We start from the raw sequence: 21,618 nt of genomic DNA, 5'->3' as shown, positions 1-21,618 counted from the left end.
CAGATCTGCCATGATCTCAATGACTGGCGGAGCAGGCTCGAGGGGCCGATTGGCCTACTCCTGCTCCTATTTCTTATGTTCTTATGTTCTTATGTACCATGCTACGAATATTGAAGCTAGTAAGGGAAACTAGGTGACTATCAGCAGACAGGGCAGGAAGCAACAGGCGAGAGTAGAAAGGGGATCATCTGTGGAGTTGGATTGGTCCAAAAGTATGCCTGTTCAAGTACCTGTGACGTAAACAAAAATGGCCCCACAAAAGGAGGGTTATCATGAGCAACTACAAGGCACTGACTAACAAGTGGTTACCCATGGGGGAAACTACAGCTAGTAAGAATAGGGGAAGAACGTAGTGGATGTAATAAAAGAAAAAAAAATAACGGAGAAAATAATGAGACTCAAGATAGACAAATCTCCAGGGAGTCGATAGTTTCCATGAGGGGGTTTCCACGAGGGTATTAAAAGAACTAGGCAGGAAATTGAAGTTACATTAGTCATAATTTTCCAAACCCCTCTAGATTCAGGAATTGTGCCCTTGGATTGGAAAATTGCAAATGCCACTCCATTATTTAAGGAGGGAGGAAAGGAAAAACCAGGTAACTACAGACCTGCCAGTTAGATATCAGTTGTGGGGAAGTTACCAGAATCTATTCATCAGGGACACTGAGCACTTGGACAAGTACAAGCTGATCAAAGAGAGTCAGCATGGATTTGTGAAGAGTACGTCATGCCTGACTAAATCTATTTGATTTTTTTTGATGAGGTCTCTGGATGGTGTCCATATGGACTTTCAGAAGGTATTTGATAAGGTTCCGCAAAAGAGATCAAGAATGAAAGCACAAAGAATTGGAGGTAACCTTGTGAAGCGAGTTGGTATTGGAGATAGGAGACAGTAGGGATGAAGGGAACGTTCTGATTGGTGGAATGTGACAAGTTGTGTTCACCAGGGATCGGTATTAGGGCCTTAGCTTTTTATCCTATATATTAATGGATGAAGGAAGAGAGATGTATATCCAAGTTTTCAGATGACAGTAAATTAGGAGGTGCAGTAAACTGTGTAGGTTGGAGCCAGAAGTCACAAAAGGACAGACAGACTAAGTGAGTAAGCAAAACTGTGGCAGATGGAACTGAATGTGGGGAAGTGCAAGGTCATTCACTTTGATACAAAGAAAGATAAATCAGATTATTTTCTTAATGGTGAGATACTAGGAGCTGTGAAGCAAAGGGGTTTAGGTGTCCATGTACACAAATCACTAAAAGCTAGTGCACAGGTATAAAAAGTAATCAAAAAAAATTAATGGAATTTTGGCCTTTAACTCAACAAGCGTGGAGTACAAAAGTGAAGTGATGCTTTAGTTGCAGAGAGCATTGATCACACCACATCTGGAGTACTGCGTTCAGTTTTAGGCACCACACCTCAGGAAAGATATATTGGCTTTGGAGAGGATACAGTGCAGATTCACCAGAATTATACTAGGGCTTAAAAAGGGTTTATAAAATGAGGACAGGTTGCAAAAAGCTGGTTTGTATTCCTTTAACTTTAGACGGCTGAGGGTGATTTAAGAGTTTAAAATGATAATTGGATTCAATTGGATCGATAGAAAGTCATTTCTTCCCTCTGGTATTGGAAACCAGAACAATAGGGCATTATCTTAAAATTAGAGCTAGGCCATCTAGGAGACAAATTAGGATATTGAGAAAAGGCAGGCAAATGGAGCTAAGATACAGATCAACCACGATAGAATAGGATATCAGGCTCGAGGGGCTGAATGGCCTACTCCTGTTCTTATGTTCCAATAGAGAATCACCTTACAATCTTTACACGTACAACAATTATGTACCATTGGGGCAATTAAAGAATCCTTAAGTTTGTTAAACATCTGGGCTAGCAAAAAAGTTATAGCTGTCAAGTCATACAAATCTAGGCTTAAAATGTTTAGGAACCAAAAAAACAAATCTTCCTATTGATTTTTCAAAATTGAACATAGAATATTGGGCACATCAAGCATTTAAGTAAATGGAAAAGTTAGGGTGCTCTGTTGCATATGACTTATATAGTGATTAAATGATTCCATTTTATTTTTAATCTGCAAGTCTGAGAATGTAATAAATGTTGGTGAAACAACTGATTTACCATCAAGTAGCATATATGTTTCTTCAGACATGTGCCTTCCCCAATCATTATAGGCAGCCAATAATGGACAAAACCTTAAACAACTTTTTGATTCTCATTTGCAAAATTAATTAATTCAGTCCAATCTCTTGTAATTAATACCTTTCAACTTAAGTTTGTCTAGAAGGGTAACGGCATATTAGGCCACAATACAATACACTGGAACCAGTTTGAATTAGCTAAGTTTCGTGAAAGACAAAGGAAATGTGATAAGACACAAGTCCTTATTTAGAAAAGGAGTAATGAGGTAATGCTAGCCAAGTCCTTGGGACAAAGCCAATGAGGAGAAGACACTGACTAGGCGAGCAAGCCTAAACCAACAGGAGAGAGACAGCACAGCTTGAAGAGATAAGATTCGGAAGAAGAAAGAAGAATCTCGGGCGTGGAGCCAGTGAAGACTCCGGAGATCAACCATCACGGAAGTGAAAGAACCTACGTCAGGGACGTCGAGACGATGTCGAAAGAGAGAGAGAACGGAACACCTGGCCAGCGTCAGCTCTCCTTTTCGGGTATTAGCCTTTATATTCTGTGACCACTTAGGGAGTGTCAGAGAAACCTAGTGGGTGTGCGTTTAGATCCTAGTTTGGGTATAAAGCTGCATAACCTGGTGCAAACTGCATGTCTATATCTAACCAGACGTATAAGCTATATGTATATGATCTAACGATGTGAATAAAGCAAATTGAGAGTTAAGAGAGAATTGACTCTTCTCCTCTTTGTACTAAGCCAATAACCGTAACCAGTCACCTCCGGTCAACAATGCCAAGCCAAAAAAGCAGATATTAGGTGGGTCTTGAGGGAGAAGGGGAGGCAGAGTGTTTTAGAAAGAGAATTCCAGGGGTTGAGGCCTAAATGGCTGAAGGCACTGTTGTCAATGTTGGGGCGAAGAGGCTAGAGTCAGAGTAATGAAGAGTTCGGGGAAGGGGGGGTTAATACAACTGTATGTGGTTACAAGATAGGGAAGGGGGTTTAAAATGTGAGGATGAGAACTTCAGATGCGAGGCACTGGGGGATCAGAAGCCAATGTAGGGTCAGCAAAAACAGGCGATGGGTGAATGGGAGTTGGTGCGGGATAGGATAACAGATGGAAATACTCTAAAATTTGCTTTACAATTCTGGAGTTTTGTGCCACAATTTGACCTACAGATGGAAGCCCTGAAATGTTAAATCACATTTTTTTGTTGTAAGGTAACTAAAATTTAGAAATATTTAGCATCACAAATTGCTGTGCAATACCCTTCTTTCCTGCCCCCTCAACACCAGTTAAACAGAAACTACACATCATCCTTAGTGCATTAAATCAAGGTCACTACATTCTATCGCTACAACAAAAAGAAAAAAATTACTGCCATCCATAACAGTTTTATAGTTGAGAATTAAGTGCAACATTTTTAGCAGCAATAACTGTCAGCTTACAAATGGCCTAACCGTCCATCCAGCTGCCACCAGAAATTAATTACGGTAGCCATTTGGACAGAACAAAAAGAATTCTAGAAAATATAAAAAAGATACTAAATTTGACATTTTGCCTTACCTACCACAATTAAATAATCAATGCAAGGCTGGTTAAGAATTCAACATACAATACGTACTGCAACTCATATCCGCCTGGAATTTCCACAGGGATTCTCCCGATCATCCACCGTAACTTCCGTGGAAGATCGACAGATCTCGAGAAACAGTGTAAACGGTTTACAGTGTCTTAGCATTTCCGAAGTTACAGTAGATCGGGGACCCCTGCGGAAATTCTATACCGTGGTTTACAGTACATTGAAAAAATTAGTCCAAAAGTTTGAAAATATTTGTATACAAAAAAGACTTGTTATTCTATCTGTATTACAAGAAACCCTATCAACATACTATAAATTGATATAGATGTTAGTTTAGTATCTTCGATCTTCAGATATCAAACTTATTACTTCTCCTATAGAAACATTGTTTTGTTATATAAATCTAGACTAAGTGCAGTATAAATAAAATGTACTTTATTCTAACTTACCACAGGACAGCAAGGGTCTTGGTTCCCACCCAGTGTTAAACCTGTAGACTTGTTCAGATTCAGCTCTTGGTACCTCAATATACCTTCGCATCCTGTACACTCTGTAGCTTCAGACTTAAGACTTAGATTTCACTGCACCTACAGAATTGTACACCCACAGTCAGACAGATGATCTTTGGACTCTGTTTACAGTAACACTAGATGAGTTTATATCAGATAAATAACTTTCTAATTAGCATCAAGTATGGCCACTGGCTATATAAACAGGGATGTCAAAACTGGGGATACAAGACCTCAAAATACAATGGCGATGTTTAAAAGCTCCACTTTCAGAACCAGAGATACTTGTAATGTCAATCCAGAATGACCCAAATTGGAAATTCAAAAGGAAAAAAAGTTTCCCCAGCTCAGAACATGTATTAGAGGCACAAATGCTGGAGTTTTACTTTTCAATTTAACAGATTTTGATTGGGTCATTTATACAAATCTTGTAGCCTCAGCCACCTTGGAGGTCAAGTACCAGCAATTTTGTTATCCTGAACAACCATAGTAAACAACTCTACATTTCCCAATTGCTATAGATATGCAAAAAATGCAAACATTCTTCTCGCCTGTAAACAGGATTTAAAGGACTAGACTGAAAAAGCACACAGTGGCGCTCGGTGAGGATATTGAACAGTAGACAACAGCAACATAGCATGATACTACAGGTTTGATATCGACGTGTGCTAAGTTTACACGGTACAATCTCAGAACTGCAAGTCAACAATGGAGAGTACTAATAATGTGTACAAGCTTCTGCATAAAGTTCATCCAAACCAAGGTCTTAAAAAGCATACTGGCAAGAATGAGGATATGCAGTTCAGAAATTTTGTAACCCTAAAAGCTCACCTCCAATCATAAATGCAAAGTAAAGATGACAGAGCTCCATTTGGTTGACCAAAAATTCACCAGTGCTGGTGTTCTATTTTTCCCCCGATAAGTTTTTTTTTAAAAAAAGGTTACAGGTGAGAAGGCAGGTGAAGGAGCATTAAGAACAGAAGGCATTCAGTAGATTTTAACTTTTAATACTGTACGTTCATGTCTTGAAGTTCTGTAACTTCATATCAGGAACTATTTTGTTTTAAGACAGAGGTCTGTGCTCTGGTGTCAGCCTCAGCTTAGTAGTAGCACTCTCAGAAGGTTGTGGGTTCAAGGCCAACTCCAGAGACTTGAGCACATAATCGAGGCTGACACTTCAGTGCCGTACTGAGGGAGTGCTGTACTGTTGGAAGTGCAGTTCTTCGGATGAGACATTAAATCAAGACTCCGTCTCCCTCTCAGGTGGACGGAAAAGATCCCATGGCACTATTTCAAAAGGAGTGTATGGGAGGTCTCCCAGTGTCCTGGCCAATATTTAACCCTCAACCAACATCACAAACAGATTCTCTGGTCATTATTTCATTAGTTTGTGGGACTTTGCTGTGTGCAAATTGGCTGTTGTGTTTCCTACATTACAGTGACTACATTGGCTGTAAAGCACCTTGGGACATCCAGAGGTCACGAAAGGAACTATATATATGCAAGTCCTTTCTTTCTCCGCTGTTTCACTCCATCAGGAGAATCATTAGTTGTGAAGTGCTTTGGGACGTCTCAAGACTATAAATATCACTATATAAATGCATATTTATTCATTCTCTTTTTTTCTTTAATCCTTCCCTCAAAGTAATGGAAATTTGAAAGAGACTGCTAGCAAAACAATTAACGTCAATTAACCATCATGCAGACAGTTGTAGGGCATGTTATACAATAGAATATACATTGGGAACACTATACATGCCATAACAAAATATTTTCTGTAAACTTCAAAAAAATAACATGTATGCTGTATAGTTCAGTAGATCAATTCCAGTCATGTTCAGGTTAGTGAAAAGAAACCAAACCTAATGTTCTCAATTTCAGGTATAATTAGAACACCCTCACAGTCACCATATCCTTAAGCAACATTTAACACTAGGTTCATTATATATTTTAATTTGCATGTAATGACTTACCATCAGTTCACTGGACAGACTGATAATGCAGAAAGTGTGATGAAGCAGGCTTATATAGATCATAAAGCAATATATAGTACTTCATTGTCCTCCCAAAGCAAAAAAAAACACACGTGGGAGAACTCCTAAAAGGGCACCAATCTGAATTTAGCTGAAAATTTGTTTGTTCTGAGACTGCAATCATATTTTTACTTTAATACACAAAAAAACATCAGCACATAGAAGGTGGTATATAATGCCATCGGTCCTCAAACTTATCAGCCTTAAAACTTTTAACTTTAAAAACAATGCAACTTTTTTTTTAAATATACATAAGGTTCTCCATTCCATACTTTACATAGAATACTTTATTGAATTTGGTCAGCTCAATGTGTAACTTAACTGTTTTAATACAGCAATCTACAAATATTGGTACTTAAATATTGTATGAAAAAACAGTTTAGTAATTTAAGTCAGTTGAACTACACATTCACATAGAATTTCCAATTGTTATTTTAACCTCAGAATTAAAATACCCATGATTGGAAAATCTAGGTTTTCATGTACTGATTTTTTGATATTACAAGTTCGAGTCTCAGAAAAAGCTGATTATATTTTCACCAAATTCAGTGCTCCTGAGTATTATAACGAAGAACAAGATGACGTTTGCAAACCCATTCGTACAATTATCAAATGCCCAGAGACAAAATTCGGTAGGACAAACACACTTAGCTACAAAAAAAAACAATGAATCTCAGAATAAGCCTGCGTAGATAGTAACTGGTACTACGTAAACGTCTCCTCTTATTTTCGTGTTTTACCGATGCAGAGATCTTTTACAACTAAAGCGTTTGGCTTTGCTACTGTTACAATATAAAATGGCTTCCAATAATAATTAAAACAGTTTTTTTTTAAAAAAGAATTCCAAATTACTTTTGTTCAGGAAATGCTGACAATGCAAATTTACACAAATTTAGAAGCAGTCTGTTATGCACATTTGGCAACACTGGGGAATATAACATACTGCAATTAGAGGAGGAGGATTTGTTTGTTCACCAACATTTAGGAAAAATAGTTATCTGGTAATTCTGCTTAGGCAGCACGGTCAGCTCAATGACAGTACACAGTGTGTCATCTATATGATGTGAGGTAAATCCAAAAATGAGATTGTAATCACCTTCCTTTGATCAGCAGCATGTATGTTACAGACTCCAAGAAAACTGCACCTTCAAACAAAATTCTCAGCTTATGAAAAATGGTACAAGTGCTGTGAAACAACCTGCAAGTGGTTTAATGCCACAGCTCTACAATTAATACAAGTACAGAGCTGGTGTAGTTGAGAGAAACAAGCAGGACATATAAATGCATCTTATTTCTTTACCAGTGACCTTCATCCAGTTTAAATAGACTGAACTGATTAAAATTTCTGGACAGATTAACATTAAAAAAAATAAAACACACAGCAGGGAATGCTCCAGTTTGCAACACACAGGCACTTAGTACATAGCTTCATTACAAAGCCTAGTAATGTCCTTTCTTATGTAGAACATCCATCTGTTGTTTTCCACAAGGGCTGTAATTAAGGCCAGGTGCTGCAAGGGCCTGTCCCACCAGCCAAAAAAAAAATCAATGTCACACATTGATGGTTTTTTTGATTAATTTATTGTAAAAAATGATATAAGTGCCAATATATCCCATCCTTGGGTGCAGCAATTTTCTCCCGGATTCCACCTACCACATAGCTTTGCATCTCAAATAATTACTTTTCTCAGCATAAAAATGATTATAGTAAATCATGCCCCCATCCAGTAAACACAATTTCTTTGGGCCTAATCCTGGTTTACCAAAGGTTTTGAAAGAGCAGCTATTGAACAATTAACACCAATTGCTGCATTTATACAGGAAAAAAATACTTCCTTTGCTGTAAAAACTGTCCTCTTTCCATTAAAAAACACTATTAGCCAGTGCTGAGATATGCAAGCTCTTCAGCTACTCAGTCGGCCAGGAGCCATTTTTTTAAAATCACATATGCAAACAGTTAAAGCCGCAATTTTGGTAAAGCTTACTGGCTCCAGCATACCTTTATTAATTTTCACAATTTACCACCAATTTGAGGTTCCACTGCAGCAAACTGCGAACAGAAGATAAACCACAAGTGAGCACTGCAAAGTTACGACATAGAGCGATCTACTAATTTTGTCTGGCAAAGTTTTATTCCCCCCCTTCAATTATCATGAGAATCCACATAGCTACATAATTCAAAAAACAGTGATGCCTTATCCCTCCTACCTCTCCACAGCATTCAACATGGTCGATCACACCTCCAATAACTCTCGTCTGCTGCTGATGCAGTCCAGAGATGTGATTGGTTTCTACATATACGCCAACTTTATCTCCATCACCTCACTGGATCCCTAGACTGGTTGTGTACTGCCAGACCAACATCCAATCTTGAATGAGACTTAACTTCCTCCAGCTCAGCACTGGGAAGACCAAAGCAATCAGTCAGTGCCCCCCGACCAAATTTATTCAATCTTCCACCCCAACTGCTGCCTCAGGCTGAACCAGACAGTGGGCAAACCTTAGTTGTTTGGACCGGAATTGAGCTTGGAACCCTATATCCTATCCATTATAAAAAGACTGCTTACTTCCACGTCCGCAACACTGCCCACCTCTTCCTTACCTCAACCCCAATTGCCACTTATACAAGAATTAATCCTTGTATATCAAACGGCACTTACTCACCAATAACCTGCTCACCGATGCTCAGTTTGGGTTCCATCAGGACCACTCGGCTCCAGACCTCATTACAGCCTTGGTCCAAACATGGACAAAAGAGCTGAATTCCAGAGGTGAGGTGAGAGTGACTGCCCTTGACATCAAGGCAGCATTTGACAGAGTGTGGCACCGAGGTGCCCTAGTAAAATTGAAGTCAATGGGAATCAGGGGGAAAACTCTCCAGTGGCTGGAGTCAGACCGAGCACAAAGGAAGATGGTAGTGGTTGTTGGAGGCCAATCATCTCAGCCCCAGGACACTGCTGCAGGAGTTCCTCAGGGCAGTGTCCTAGGCCCAACCATCTTCAGCTGCTTCATCAATGACCTCCCCTCCATCATAAGGTCAGAAATGGGGATGTTCGCTGATGATTGCACAGTGTTCAGTTCCATTCGCAACCCCTCAAATAATGAATCAGTTCGAGCCCGCCTGCAGCACGACCTGGACAATATCCAGGCTTGGGCTCATAAGTAGCAAGTAACAATTGCGCCAGACAAGTGCCAGGCAATGACCATCTCCAACAAGAGAGTGTCTAACCACCTCCCCTTGACATTCAATGGCATTATCATCGCCGAATCCCCCACCATCAACATCCTGGGGGTTACCATTGACCAGAAACTTAACTGGACCAGCCATATAAATACTGTGGCTACAAGAGCAGGTCAGAGGCTGGGTATTCTGCGGCGAGTGACTCACCTCCTGACTCCCCAAAGCCTTTCCACCATCTACAAGGCACAAGTCAGGAGTGTGATGGAATACTCTCCACTTGCCTGGATGAGTGCAGCTCCAACAACACTCAAGAAGCTCGATACCATCCAGGACAAAGCAGCCCGCTTGGTTGGCACCCCATCCATCACCCTGAACATTCACTCTCTCCACCACCGGCGCACAGTGGCCGCAGTGTGTACCATCTACAGGATGCACTGCAGCAACTCGCCAAGGCTTCTTCGACAGCACCTCCCGAACCCACGACCTCTACCACCTAGAGGGACAAGGGCAACAGGCACATGGGAACACCACCACCTGCACGTTCCCCTCCAAGTCACACACCAACCTGACTTGGAAATATATCGCCGTTCCCCCATCGTCGCTGGGTCAAAATCCTGGAACTCCCTAACAGCACTGTGAGAGAACCTTCAACACATGGACTGCAGCGGTTCACCACCGTCTCAAGGGCAATTAGGGATGGGCAATAAATGCTGGCCTCGCCAGCGACGCCCACATCCCACGAACGAATAAAAAAAAATGCTTTTGCCACCTCTATAGTCAATTACTCCAAAACTCTCCTTGTTGGCCTCCAAACACAAACTTGTCCAAAACTCTGCTGCAGATATCCAGTCCCACACTAATCCCTGCTAGCCCATCATCCCAGTGCTCAGTGACTTACATTACCTCCCCATCCACCAATACCAAGTTTAAGATCATCTTTCAATCTCTCCATGACCTCACTCCACCCCATTTCTGCAATCTGCTAGTGCTATTCTTTTCCTACCCAAACCCCTTGCTCCCAACTCTGTACATGCCCACTCCTTCTTCCACCCCACCATTGGTGCTATACAAATGCAAGTTGTTGTTCTACCACCTTTCACATCCTAAAAATGTTTCAAAACCAATGAATTACTTTTAAAGTTTGAACACTGTTACATTGGCAAACATAGCAGGAAATTGTACAGCTGGGGCCCACAAACAGCAAATAAGAAAATCATCAATCTGTTTTTGGTGGTGTTGATCGAGGAATAAATGTTGGCCAAAGCTTGGTCTTTTTTTCTTTTTATTTCACTTTGCATTGCTTTGTTAATCTATCTGAGGGGTTTACATTGGCTTAATTCTGTGCTTACTAGACTTCAGTATGTACCTTAAAACATTAACTTTTTCCACAACTGAGGTTTTCTTACCCCCTGTCAATTTGTTTAAGCTGTTTCCTCATTTCTCTGAAGTTATCCTTTTAAGTGTGTATACTTGGGTATTAGTTCATCCTATATCATGTCAAATTTTGTCACATTATGGTTGATGTCACACAAGTGTAATATTATTTATTCATAGCATCCTATCTGGGTCACTTGTCATTACCAAGTTGGGTGAGAAAGGAGTCTGATTCTAGATGTTACGTTGGTTGAGTTCCCCATCAACAACTTTGTGCACAAGCCTCTTATCTCACCTTGGAGTAATCTGTCCTTTTTTTGTTTTGACGTGACGGTCTATATCAAACTGTTATTGTGGCCTTTATTCCATTCTCACCACATACAGTCTACTCTTGTTAATTTAAAGTAGACTTGTGCTTGAAAAGTTTGAATTATCCAATATTCAAATTAAGCAATTTTAATGGAACAGATAAAATGCCATTAAATAAAGCAAATGTTGAAATGCACCTGATTGAAATTTGAGTACTGTTTTAAAAAAAAAACCTGTACAATGCAAAGTTCAGTCACTTCATAAGATACTCTAAATTGTGGTTTGTTTCCTGCCGACAGCAGATTCGTCCACGAAAAGAACATTCCATAGGGACGTTGTTGGCTTAGTTGTCAGCCACTTACTCTACAATCACACACAACTGGACACCAAAGCAGTTACGAGATCGTTCATATACCACCATCTGCTCATTGGACACATTCGCTAGGGCCCCTTCCTCACTTTCACTAACTGCACCATCCACCCATTCAACACCAACAAACTCAATTATCAGTCAGCAATCCAGATACGAGGACTTCCTTAACACCAACAGTGGATTCAAAAGTCACATTTGCTGGCAGTGGCAACAGAGAACTCGTGCTCAGATGTTCACTGCTTCACAATTAGCAATCAGTATATTTATTGCATCCTCAACTGTCAGATGGAGCTGCTTCCTTCCTGCTGGGATGATTTTACAATGCCAAAGCAGTTAGCGATGAACTCTGCTTTCAACTCCTCCTGTGATGAATGGATCATGTGGATGGCATTCAGAATATCTAACAAAAATGGCACATCAGCATCACACACAGCAATCAGTTTTCACACACAACATTTCTTATAGTGCTATTTCTTGGCATAAAATCACACCAACATCCCATTGGCTGGATCATAAATGTTGTGTTTGGTGGTAGCATGAGTTCAGTTGCATTCACATGCTGGAACATGTGGTTTAGCATGACTCAAAACGATGTTCTCATCTCCCTTTTCTTTAATGTTACAGCCACTTGAACCCATGGTCCTGTCAACCGTACTTGGGGCCAGACACTGAATCTAGATTTCTTCAGATAGCATAGAAGCTCAGTTTTTCCCGGTGGCAAAGGAGTATAACTGCTTCCAGCAGCAGTTGTATCAGCAGTGCAGAGCCCCTTTGCATCTCCTTGCTGAACTCATTTCTCTTCCCCACACCACCCCACCCCAAACTGTGCAGGTTTCTCCCCCAGAAGCACGTTTCCCCTTCTGTTCCTCTCCATCCTCAATCTGCCTCCTTGCCTTCCACCTTCCCAGCCTTAGTATTCATGTCAAAGATGGTTAGAAATACATGTTTAATCTGGACTTCCATGAGCACTGCCACTGAAGACCAACAAGTAACATTAAAAATCTTTGATCTGCACATACTTCCTGCCAACTTTTTGAATTTGAGATTCCCATGTCCACGTGTATAATACCTATGTAAACTTGTCATGCTGTAGTTACACTCTCTCGCCAATGTAGGTAGCTAATCTATGATGCAGAAACAGGGTCGGTTCCAATTTCTTCAGCAAATTCATTCACTTTTTTTTTTAAAGTGAAGGTCAAATAGCTCAGGAAGGTTAGCTGTTCTACCATACTTGAACCAGCTCAATAATGATTCAGTATCAAGACAAGCTCAGGTAGATACCCTCTTCCTTTCACTGGAAAAATTTGCTGCTAATCAGCTGTGATTCCCTCCTGATTTCTAGATAGATGGAGGGGGTGGCAGGAGTGAAGTTAAATTTAAAAAAAGGTTCAAATTAACCAATGCATTTACTACAACAACTTGCATTTATATAGCACCTTTAACGTAATAAAACATCCCAAGGTGCTTCACAGGAGTGTTAAACAAAATTTTACACCAAGCCACATAAGGAGATATTAGGGCAGGTGACCAAAAGCTTGGACAAAGAGATAGGTATTAAGGAGCATCTTATAAGGAGAGAGGTAGAGCAGATCACCTTTGCACAATTTCAATTAGAATTAGAAATAATTTGAATTAAGCAACTTCAAATTGAGTAGACTGTACATCCAACTGCAGTGGTTCATTGGAAAGCTACTGTACCAATGGGTCTCCTTCCTTTACCTCCCAAGTGTCCATTACTGAGCTACACCACTGCATTTCCCCATCTAATCTGTACTGCCTGAACACTTACATCCTTGGCATACATTGGGAGTTATTATGTTTGATATTCTTATTACATTTTAGTTCATCAGCCTCAAGTTCAGTCATCTTACTACAAATATATGAACATACAAAAATAGAAAAGACCTGCTGGTCCACCCAGCCTGTCCCACGCAGTTGTGATGCCTTATGCATCATAATATCAATACAAGTAACTCCCCACCAACTTTGAGTCCTTAGCCATGCATTCTCCTGAGAGGTGAAAAACTAGATAAAAGCCCAGGCCAATTTGGGGGGGGGGGGGGGGGGGGGGGGGGGAGGGGGGGGAAGAAAGCTAGAAATTTCCTCTCCAATCCCCTTAGTCAATCAGAACTAGTCCAGGAGATCACATTGACCCAGATTTACAGTACAGGATACCTGCCCCTTGGACGAGGTGACTTCCTCCCCAAATAGAAGTAAGTCCAGTTCTTGCTCGAAGGAAAACAACGCATCAGCATTCACAGCACAAGCCGGCAATCTGTTCCACAGGTTCATTATTCCCTGGGAAAAGAACCACCGCCTAACAACCAACCTAGTTTTGTCCTTGCATAACTTTTAAGCATGATCCCTGGATTTCCCTAACCTAGTCAGTTGAAATAGTTGGTCTGCACAAACGCAATCTTTATTATTTTTATAAACAATCAGATCACCCCCAAGTCTCACTTCTCTAAGAGTATGGAAACCTAACTTGTTGAGCATAGCCGGGTAACTAATGACCCAGATTTTTCTGGAGCAGAGCATCTGGGACCAACAAGTTATCTCCTCAACCAATGAGATTTAAGGATTGAGAAAGAAACAAACAGAACAACTGCGGAGAAAGAAATATGGTCAATTAGAGTCAGATCAGGTATGGAACAAGAAAGAAAACTTGGAGAAAAAAATTCAATTTTAAAATAGCTCAAAGAACAATTTACTACCTGTATGATTGAGACACCCAGTTTAAATTGTTCCCTCTCTAGACCAGAGGTTGAGTGGCATTGCAGGAACATAAATCTAGTCATTAAACAGGTACTTGCAATGTTAAGAGCAGCCCTAACTTTTTGCAGTGAGTTTAATTGGCAATTTTTTTTTATTCATTCATGGGATGTGGGCGTCACTGGTGAGGCCGGCATTTATTGCCCATCCCTAATTGCCCTTGAGAAGGTGGTGGTGAGCTGCCTTCTTGAACCGCTGCAGTCCATGTGGTGAAGGTTCTCCCACAGCGCTGTTAGGAAGGGAGTTCCAGGATTTTGACCCAGCGACGATGAAGGAACGGCGATATATTTCCAAGTCGGGACAGCTATACAAAACCCTGGTTAGACTGCACCTGGAGTACTGAGAGCAGTTCTGGGCACCGCACCTTCGGAAGGGCATATTGGCCTTGGAGGGAGTGCAGCGTAGGTTTACTTGAATGATACCCGGACTTCAAGGGATAAGTTACGAGGAGAGATTACACAAATTGGGGTAGTATTCTCTAGAGTTTAGAAGGTTAAGGGGTGATCTGATCAAAGTTTAAAAGATATTAAGGGGAACAGATAGGTTGGATAGAGAGAAACTATTTCCGCTGGTTGGGGATTCTAGAAGTAGGGGGCACAGTCTAAAAATTAGAGCCAGACCTTTCAGGAGCGAGATTAGAAAACATTTCTACACACAAAGGGTGGTAGAAGTTTGGAACTCTCTTCTGCAAACGACAAATGATACTAGCTCAATTGCTAAATTTAAATGTGAGATAGATAGCTTTTTGGCAACCAAAGGTATTAAGGGATATGGGCCAAAGGCAGGTATATGGAGTTAGATCACAGATCAGCCAGGATCTTATCAAATGGCAGAGCAGGCACGAGGGGCTGAATGGCCTACTCCTGTTCCTATGGGATGATGTGTGACTTGGAGGGGAATGTGCAGGTGGTGTTGTTCCCATGTGCCTGCTGCTCTTGTCCTTCTAGGTGGTCGAGGTCACAGGATTGGGAGGTGCTGTCGAAGAAGCCTTGGCGAGTTGCTGCAGTGCATCCTGTGGATGGTACACACTGCAGCCAATGTGCGCTGGTGGTGAAGGGAGTGCATGTTTAGGGTGGTGGATGGGGTGCCAATCAAGCAGGCTGCTTTGTCCTGGATGGTGGCGAGCTTCTTGAGTGTTGTTGGAGCTCCACTCATTCAAGCAAATGGAGAGTATTCTATTACACTCCTGACTTGTGCCTTGTAGATGGTGGAAAGGCTTTGGGGAGTCAGGAGGTGAGTCACTCGCTGCAGAATACCCAACCTCTGACCTGCTCTTGTAGCCACAGTATTTATATGGCTGGTCCAGTTAAGTTTCTGGTCAATGGTGACCCCCAGGATGTTGATGGTGGGGCGTTCGGCGATGGTAATGCCGTTGAATGTCATGGGGAGGTGGTTAGACTCTCTCTTGTTGGAGATGGTCATTGCCTGGCACGAATGTTACTTGCCACTTATCAACCCAAGCCTGGATGTTGTCCAGGTCTTGGTGCATGCGGGCTCGGACTGCTTCATTATTTGAGGGGTTGCGAATGGAACTGAACACTGTGCAATCATCAGCGAACATCCCCATTTCTGACCTTATGATGGAGGGAAGGTCATTGATGAAGCAGCTGAAGATGGTTGGGCCTAGGACACTGCCCTGAGGAACTCCTGCAGCAATGTCCTGGAGCTGAGATGATTGGCCTCCAACAACCACCATCTTCCTTTGTGCTAGGTATGACTCCAGCCACTGGAGAGTTTTCCCCGATTGCCATTGACTTCAGTTTTACTAGGGCTCCTTAGTGCCACACTCGGTCAAACGCTGCCTTGATGTCAAGGGCAGTTACTCTCACCTCACCTCTGGAATTCAGCTCTTTTCTCCACGTTTGGACCAAGGCTGCAATGAGGTCTGGAGCCGAGTGGTCCTGGCTGAACCCAAACTGAGCATCGGTGAGCAGGTTATTGGTGAGTAAGTGCCGCTTGATAGCACTGTCGTCGACACCTTCCATCACTTGCTGATGATTGAGAGTAGACTGATAGGGCGGTAATTGGCCGGATTGGATTTGTCCTGCTTTTTGTGGACAGGACATACCTGGGCAATTTTCCACATTTTCTGGTAGATGTCAGTATTATAGCTGTACTGGAACAGCTTGGCTAGAGGCGCAGCTAGCTCTGGAGCACAAGTCTTCAGCACTACATCCGGGATGTTGTTGGGGCCCATAGCCTTTGCTGTATCCAGTGCACCCAGCCGTTTCTTGATATCGCGTGGAGTGAATCGAATTGGCTGAAGACTGGCTTCTGTGATGGTGGGGATTCTGGGAGGAGGCAGAGATGGATCATCCACTCGGCACTTCTGGCTGAAGATGCTTGCAAACACTTCAGCCTTGTCTTTTGCACTCACGTGCTAGACTCCGCCATCATTGAGGCTGGGGATGTTTGCTGAGCCTCCTCCTCTCGTTAGTTGTTTAATTATCCACCACCATTAATGCGTAAATACAGCAATTTCATGAAATTCAGCACTATTAAACTCACTGTCATTTTGACAGCAAAATCTGGGCCAACATGTTTTAAACTGGGAATTAATTTTGTGGCCTTACTCTGCAACCTTTCCAAAGCCTCAATATCCCCCACTATGTGAGATGACCAAAATTGGATGCCATATTCTAACTGAGGACTAACCCAGGTCTTGTACAAGGACAAAATGTTATGCTTTGTTTTATAGTGAATTACCTTAGAACCCCATTATATCTCTGATTGCAAGAACATTTATATTTATTTGGATACACTACAATAGACATTTTAAATTTGGTCTCAAGGTCACAGTTTTCTAGCAGCATTAAAAATTCAGATCCATTCATAATTGTCCACACAGTTCTAGACACTGAACTGTATGAACAAGTTTCTATTGTAATCCTAAGATTTTTACAGTTTGAGTCTGGAATAGTTTTTAAAATGGGAACAATTCTGGCAATTTTACATCTGTAGTCCGTACTTGGAGACAAGAATGAGACTTTAGCTGTAAAATGTTTAAATCTTCAACCAAATATTCAAGAATTTTATGGGTTTTGTTTTAAAATGAGGGACTGAAAATGTTTTAGTGGCCTATTCGTGCACAATCCTGTATAAAGGATACAAATTGTTATCAATAGGCATCAGAAAGAGTGATAACGTTTACTCAGGCTAAACTGTTAAGTTGCAGAACTACTAGTGATGAAATAAAAGAATTTCTATCTTTATTTTATGCAGTTTTTTAAAAAAAGATAGAAGTAAAATACAAACTGTATTTCCATACCAACTTTCAAAATTGAGATCAGAGCCTAGTTGACTGCAAGCTCCGGGCCAGGTTGTCCTGTAAATTAGATGCTAACTAAATTATACATGCTGAAAGCATTAGCAGATAAGACATCCTGGATGAGATGTGAACACCTGATGCTTAGCAGGATATGTAATATCACCTACTATTGCTTTTAGTGCATGATGCTCGACAGGTCTGACTTCAGGGGCTTTTGTGTTTTTTTTAAGATTGGGAATGCTCCCATATCTTTAGTTCTAACTAGAAATTTGAAATTCAGGGTAGAACAAAGTCAATATAACCCTCATACAACACTGCAGTATGTTAATCTAAAAGTCCTGCTGATTAACAAGTTATGTAAGTATTACACTCGAAAACTGTACTTTAACCTCTTGTGCTAATGTTCTATTTTTGTGTTCTATAAATTGAACTGTCTACCTTGCTATGCCTCACTCCTTATGTGCATTAGTCTACTTGTAAATAAATCAGACCTAGTTTCAGTTGGTATATAATAGTCCAACAGCATCCGTCCCCTTTCGAAGAGGGCATCTGAGCTAATCTCCAGTAGTCAATACTATAATTAAGGAGCAACTGTTAATCCCATGGCATCCCATCCCATGTTAATCCCCATTGAACACATTAGGGAAAAAGCCTTTTTGTTGCGAGCATAAGACATAAGTACTTGGGAGAAAGCGCAAACTCTTAACTATATGGAGACTGTGATCAATACCGGTATCAGTCATTGACAAACCTCAACATATGATTTTGGAACATAGGAACAGGAGTAGGCCATTCAGCCCCTCAAGCCTGTTCCGCCATTCAATTAGATCATGACTGATCTGTATCTTAACTCCATCTACCCAGCTTGGTTCCGTAATTCTTAATACCCTTGCCTAACAAAAATCTATCAATCTCAGCTTTGAAATTTCAATAGGCCTAAGCCTCAACAGCTTTTTGGGGGAAAGTTCCAGATTTTCACTACCCTGTGTGTGAAGAAGTGCTTCCTGACATCACCCCTGAATGACCTAGCTCTAATTTTAAGGTTATGTCCCCTTGTTCTGAACTCCCCCACCAGAGGAAATAGAGAGAAACTATCAACTCCTTTAACCATCTTAAACACCTCAATTAAATCACCCCTTCATCTTCTATGCTCAAGAGAATACAAGCCTAGTCTATGCAATCTGTCCTCACAACTTAACCCTTTTAGCCCCAAGCATCATTCTGGTGAATCTGCATTGCATCCCCTTCCAAGGCCAATATATCCTTCCTGAGGTACGGTGCCCAGAATTGAAAGCAGTACTCCAGATGCAGTGTAACCAGAGCTTGATACAACTGTAACATAACTTCCACCCCTTGAGATGAAGGCAAACATTCCATTTAATTATTTTTTGTACTTCTCCACTAGCTTTTAGCAATTTCTGTGTACGGACCCATAAATCTCAGCTCCTCCATCGTTCCTAGTTTCTCACCATTTAGAAAATACTCTGACCTATCTTTTAGGTCCAAAGTAGATGACCTCACGCTTTCCCACATTGAACTCCATCTGCCACAGTTTTGCCCACTCACTTAATCTAATCAATGTACCTTTGCAACTTTCTGCTCCCATCTACACTATGTGCCACCTAACTTGGTGTTGTCAGCAAACTTGGATATACTGCTCTTTATACCTTCATCCAAGTCATTTAGTGAAAAAGTACAAATGCCTGGGGGACACCACTAGTCACATCCTGCCAATTTGAGTACTTACCCATTATCCCTACTTTGTCTCCTACCTCCTAACCAATTCCCTATCCATGTCGAAAGGTTGCCTCCAATTCCATGCGCTTCCATTTTTCCTAACTGTCTCTTGTGTGGAATGTTATCAAATGCCTTCTGGAAGTCCATATAAACAACATCCATAGACACTCCCTTATCTACCACTTTAAATTACCTGCTCAAAAAATGTAACTAGGTTTGTAAAATCCATGCTGGCTCTCTGATTAGTTCATATTTATCCAAGTGCTCAGTCACTCTGTTCATAATAGATTCTAGTAACTTCCCCAAAACAGACATTAGACTAATAGGCCTATTATTTCCTAATTTATCTCTCCTATCCTTTGTAAATAATGGAGTGACATTGGCAATTTTCCAATCCAAGGGGGCAATTCCTGATTCAAGAGTTTTGAAAGCTCATTTATTTGCAACAATCTGGCATTGTGCAATCTTGCTATAGCAACACAAAGAAATGACCAGTTAGAAATTACAATGATTCAGAGACAATTCCATGGTGCATTCCAAGGCAATAATCCATCAAAAAGATTGGAATTATAACAAACCCACTCTACATGCCAGACGTACATGGTCTCCTATATTTAAAAAAAACTAAACCCCTTCCCCACCTCCAATATCTTTCTCCCCCAACATATCAAGTCCAATCTTAAAAAGATGAGAACACTTATATCGACCAGTGATCTGTTCCAGAGGGATGATGTGGAGATGCCGGTGATGGACTGGGGTTGACAATTATAAACAATTTTACAACACCAAGTTATAGTCCAACGATTTTATTTGAAATTTACAAGCTTTCGGAGGCTTCCTCCTTCCTCAGGTAAATGTCAGGAACTCCTCGAAGCCTTGTATATTCGGGGGCTCTGTCGGTAACACCTCTCTGTCTGAACACTGTGATTGCCTTGGCAACGGGCAGTTGCAAAGACTATCTGTAATCACCATGTATTTGTTCTGTGATTTATAAATGCATAGGCTTCGAGGAGTTCCTGACATTTACCTGAGGAAGGAGGAAGCCTCCGAAAGCTTGTAAATTTCAAATAAAATCGTTGGACTATAACTTGGTGTTGTAAAATTGTTTATAATTGTTCCAGAGGGAGACAAGCCTTGCTAAAAAAAACTTCCTGGCATCTAACTGACTATTTGCCCATGTATTTTATAGCCATGCCCTCTTGTCATACTATTACTATTCATTTCCAATATCTAATACAAATCCACTACATCCAACCCTTCCATACATTTTGAAAACCTTAATCCTATCCCTGAGCCTACTTTTCTCCAAAGTTAAAGACCCTAATTCTCCAATTCTATCTTCACAACTAAGGTACAAGTTTAGGTATCAACCTATTGCTTTCTCTGCCCTCTTGAGCCTCAAAATCAATCACCTGATTTTGGGGGTGGGGGGGGTGGCGGGGGCAAAACTGGCCACAATAGCCCAAGTGCAGATGTTATATTAATCTTTAAGACATTCTTTCCTTATAGCTACCTCACATTGACCATGCATTAAAAATTCACGAGCAATGACTACCCCCAAGACCCTTTGCTGCAAGGTAATTTTTCCGTGCGCCTCCTTTCCTGCTGTGTTACTTTTAATGAGCATCCTTGTGTGGAATAGGCATATATCAAGTTGCATTGGTCCCATGTGTATAATAGCATTTCACCACATTAAATTACTTTTTTTATTCGTTCATGGGATGTTGGCATAGCTGGCAAGGCCAGCATTGACATTTGAGTCCATTCATTTAAAATCAGCTTTCTATGAACTAATCTCCTCCTTATGACCAACCCATGCACACAGTGTTGTATCAAAATGGTAGTTTGGCTCATTTGGCAGCACTCTTGCCTCCAGGTCAGAAGATTGTGGATTCAAGCCATACTCCAGGACCTGAGTGCATAATCTAGGCTGACAATCAGTGCAGTACTAAGACAGTGCTGTATTGTTGGAGGTTCCATTCTTCAGATGAGATACTAACCAAGGATCTGTCTATTCTAGTGGACACAGAAGATCCCACAGCATTATGTGAAACAGTAGGAAATTCTCCAGTGTTCTGGATGACAATGCTCCCTCAACAGCTATCACTACTAACAAAAACCACATTTGCCTACATAAACAGCAGTCACTTCACTTCAAAATTACCTGAAGCACTTTGGGGCATTTAGAAGTGTAATAGAACACTATATAAATGAAATTTTATTTAATGTAAATTTAATAATAGTACTATTAATCTGTACAGTTTATTAAAAATCATACAGCTGCATGCATTTAGTGTCATGTTTGTCACATTTTCGTGTCAACTTTTTCCATTACATAT

General features: G+C 41.0%; 1 protein-coding gene across 8 annotated transcripts in view; it reads right to left on the bottom strand.

Moving 5' to 3' along the window:
- Positions 1-21,618, bottom strand: part of efr3a (EFR3 homolog A (S. cerevisiae)) — a 222,738-nt gene that overhangs the window by 152,246 nt on the left and 48,874 nt on the right. For 7 of the 8 annotated variants that reach the window (XM_067979759.1, XM_067979758.1, XM_067979757.1 and 4 more), the window contains one exon: positions 4,173-4,310. The exons of the other annotated variant lie outside the window; for it this stretch is intronic. In XM_067979759.1, the coding sequence (XP_067835860.1) occupies positions 4,173-4,263 (91 nt within the window). In that variant the 5' untranslated portion in view covers positions 4,264-4,310. The remainder of the gene's footprint in view (positions 1-4,172; positions 4,311-21,618) is intronic. 8 annotated transcript variants of the gene reach the window in all.

Source organism: Heptranchias perlo, chromosome 3 (assembly GCF_035084215.1).
Source record: "Heptranchias perlo isolate sHepPer1 chromosome 3, sHepPer1.hap1, whole genome shotgun sequence".
Lineage (NCBI taxonomy): Eukaryota > Metazoa > Chordata > Chondrichthyes > Hexanchiformes > Hexanchidae > Heptranchias > Heptranchias perlo.
The sequence above is the reverse complement of the archived record's forward strand: the minus strand, read 5'-3'. Positions and strand labels throughout refer to the sequence as shown.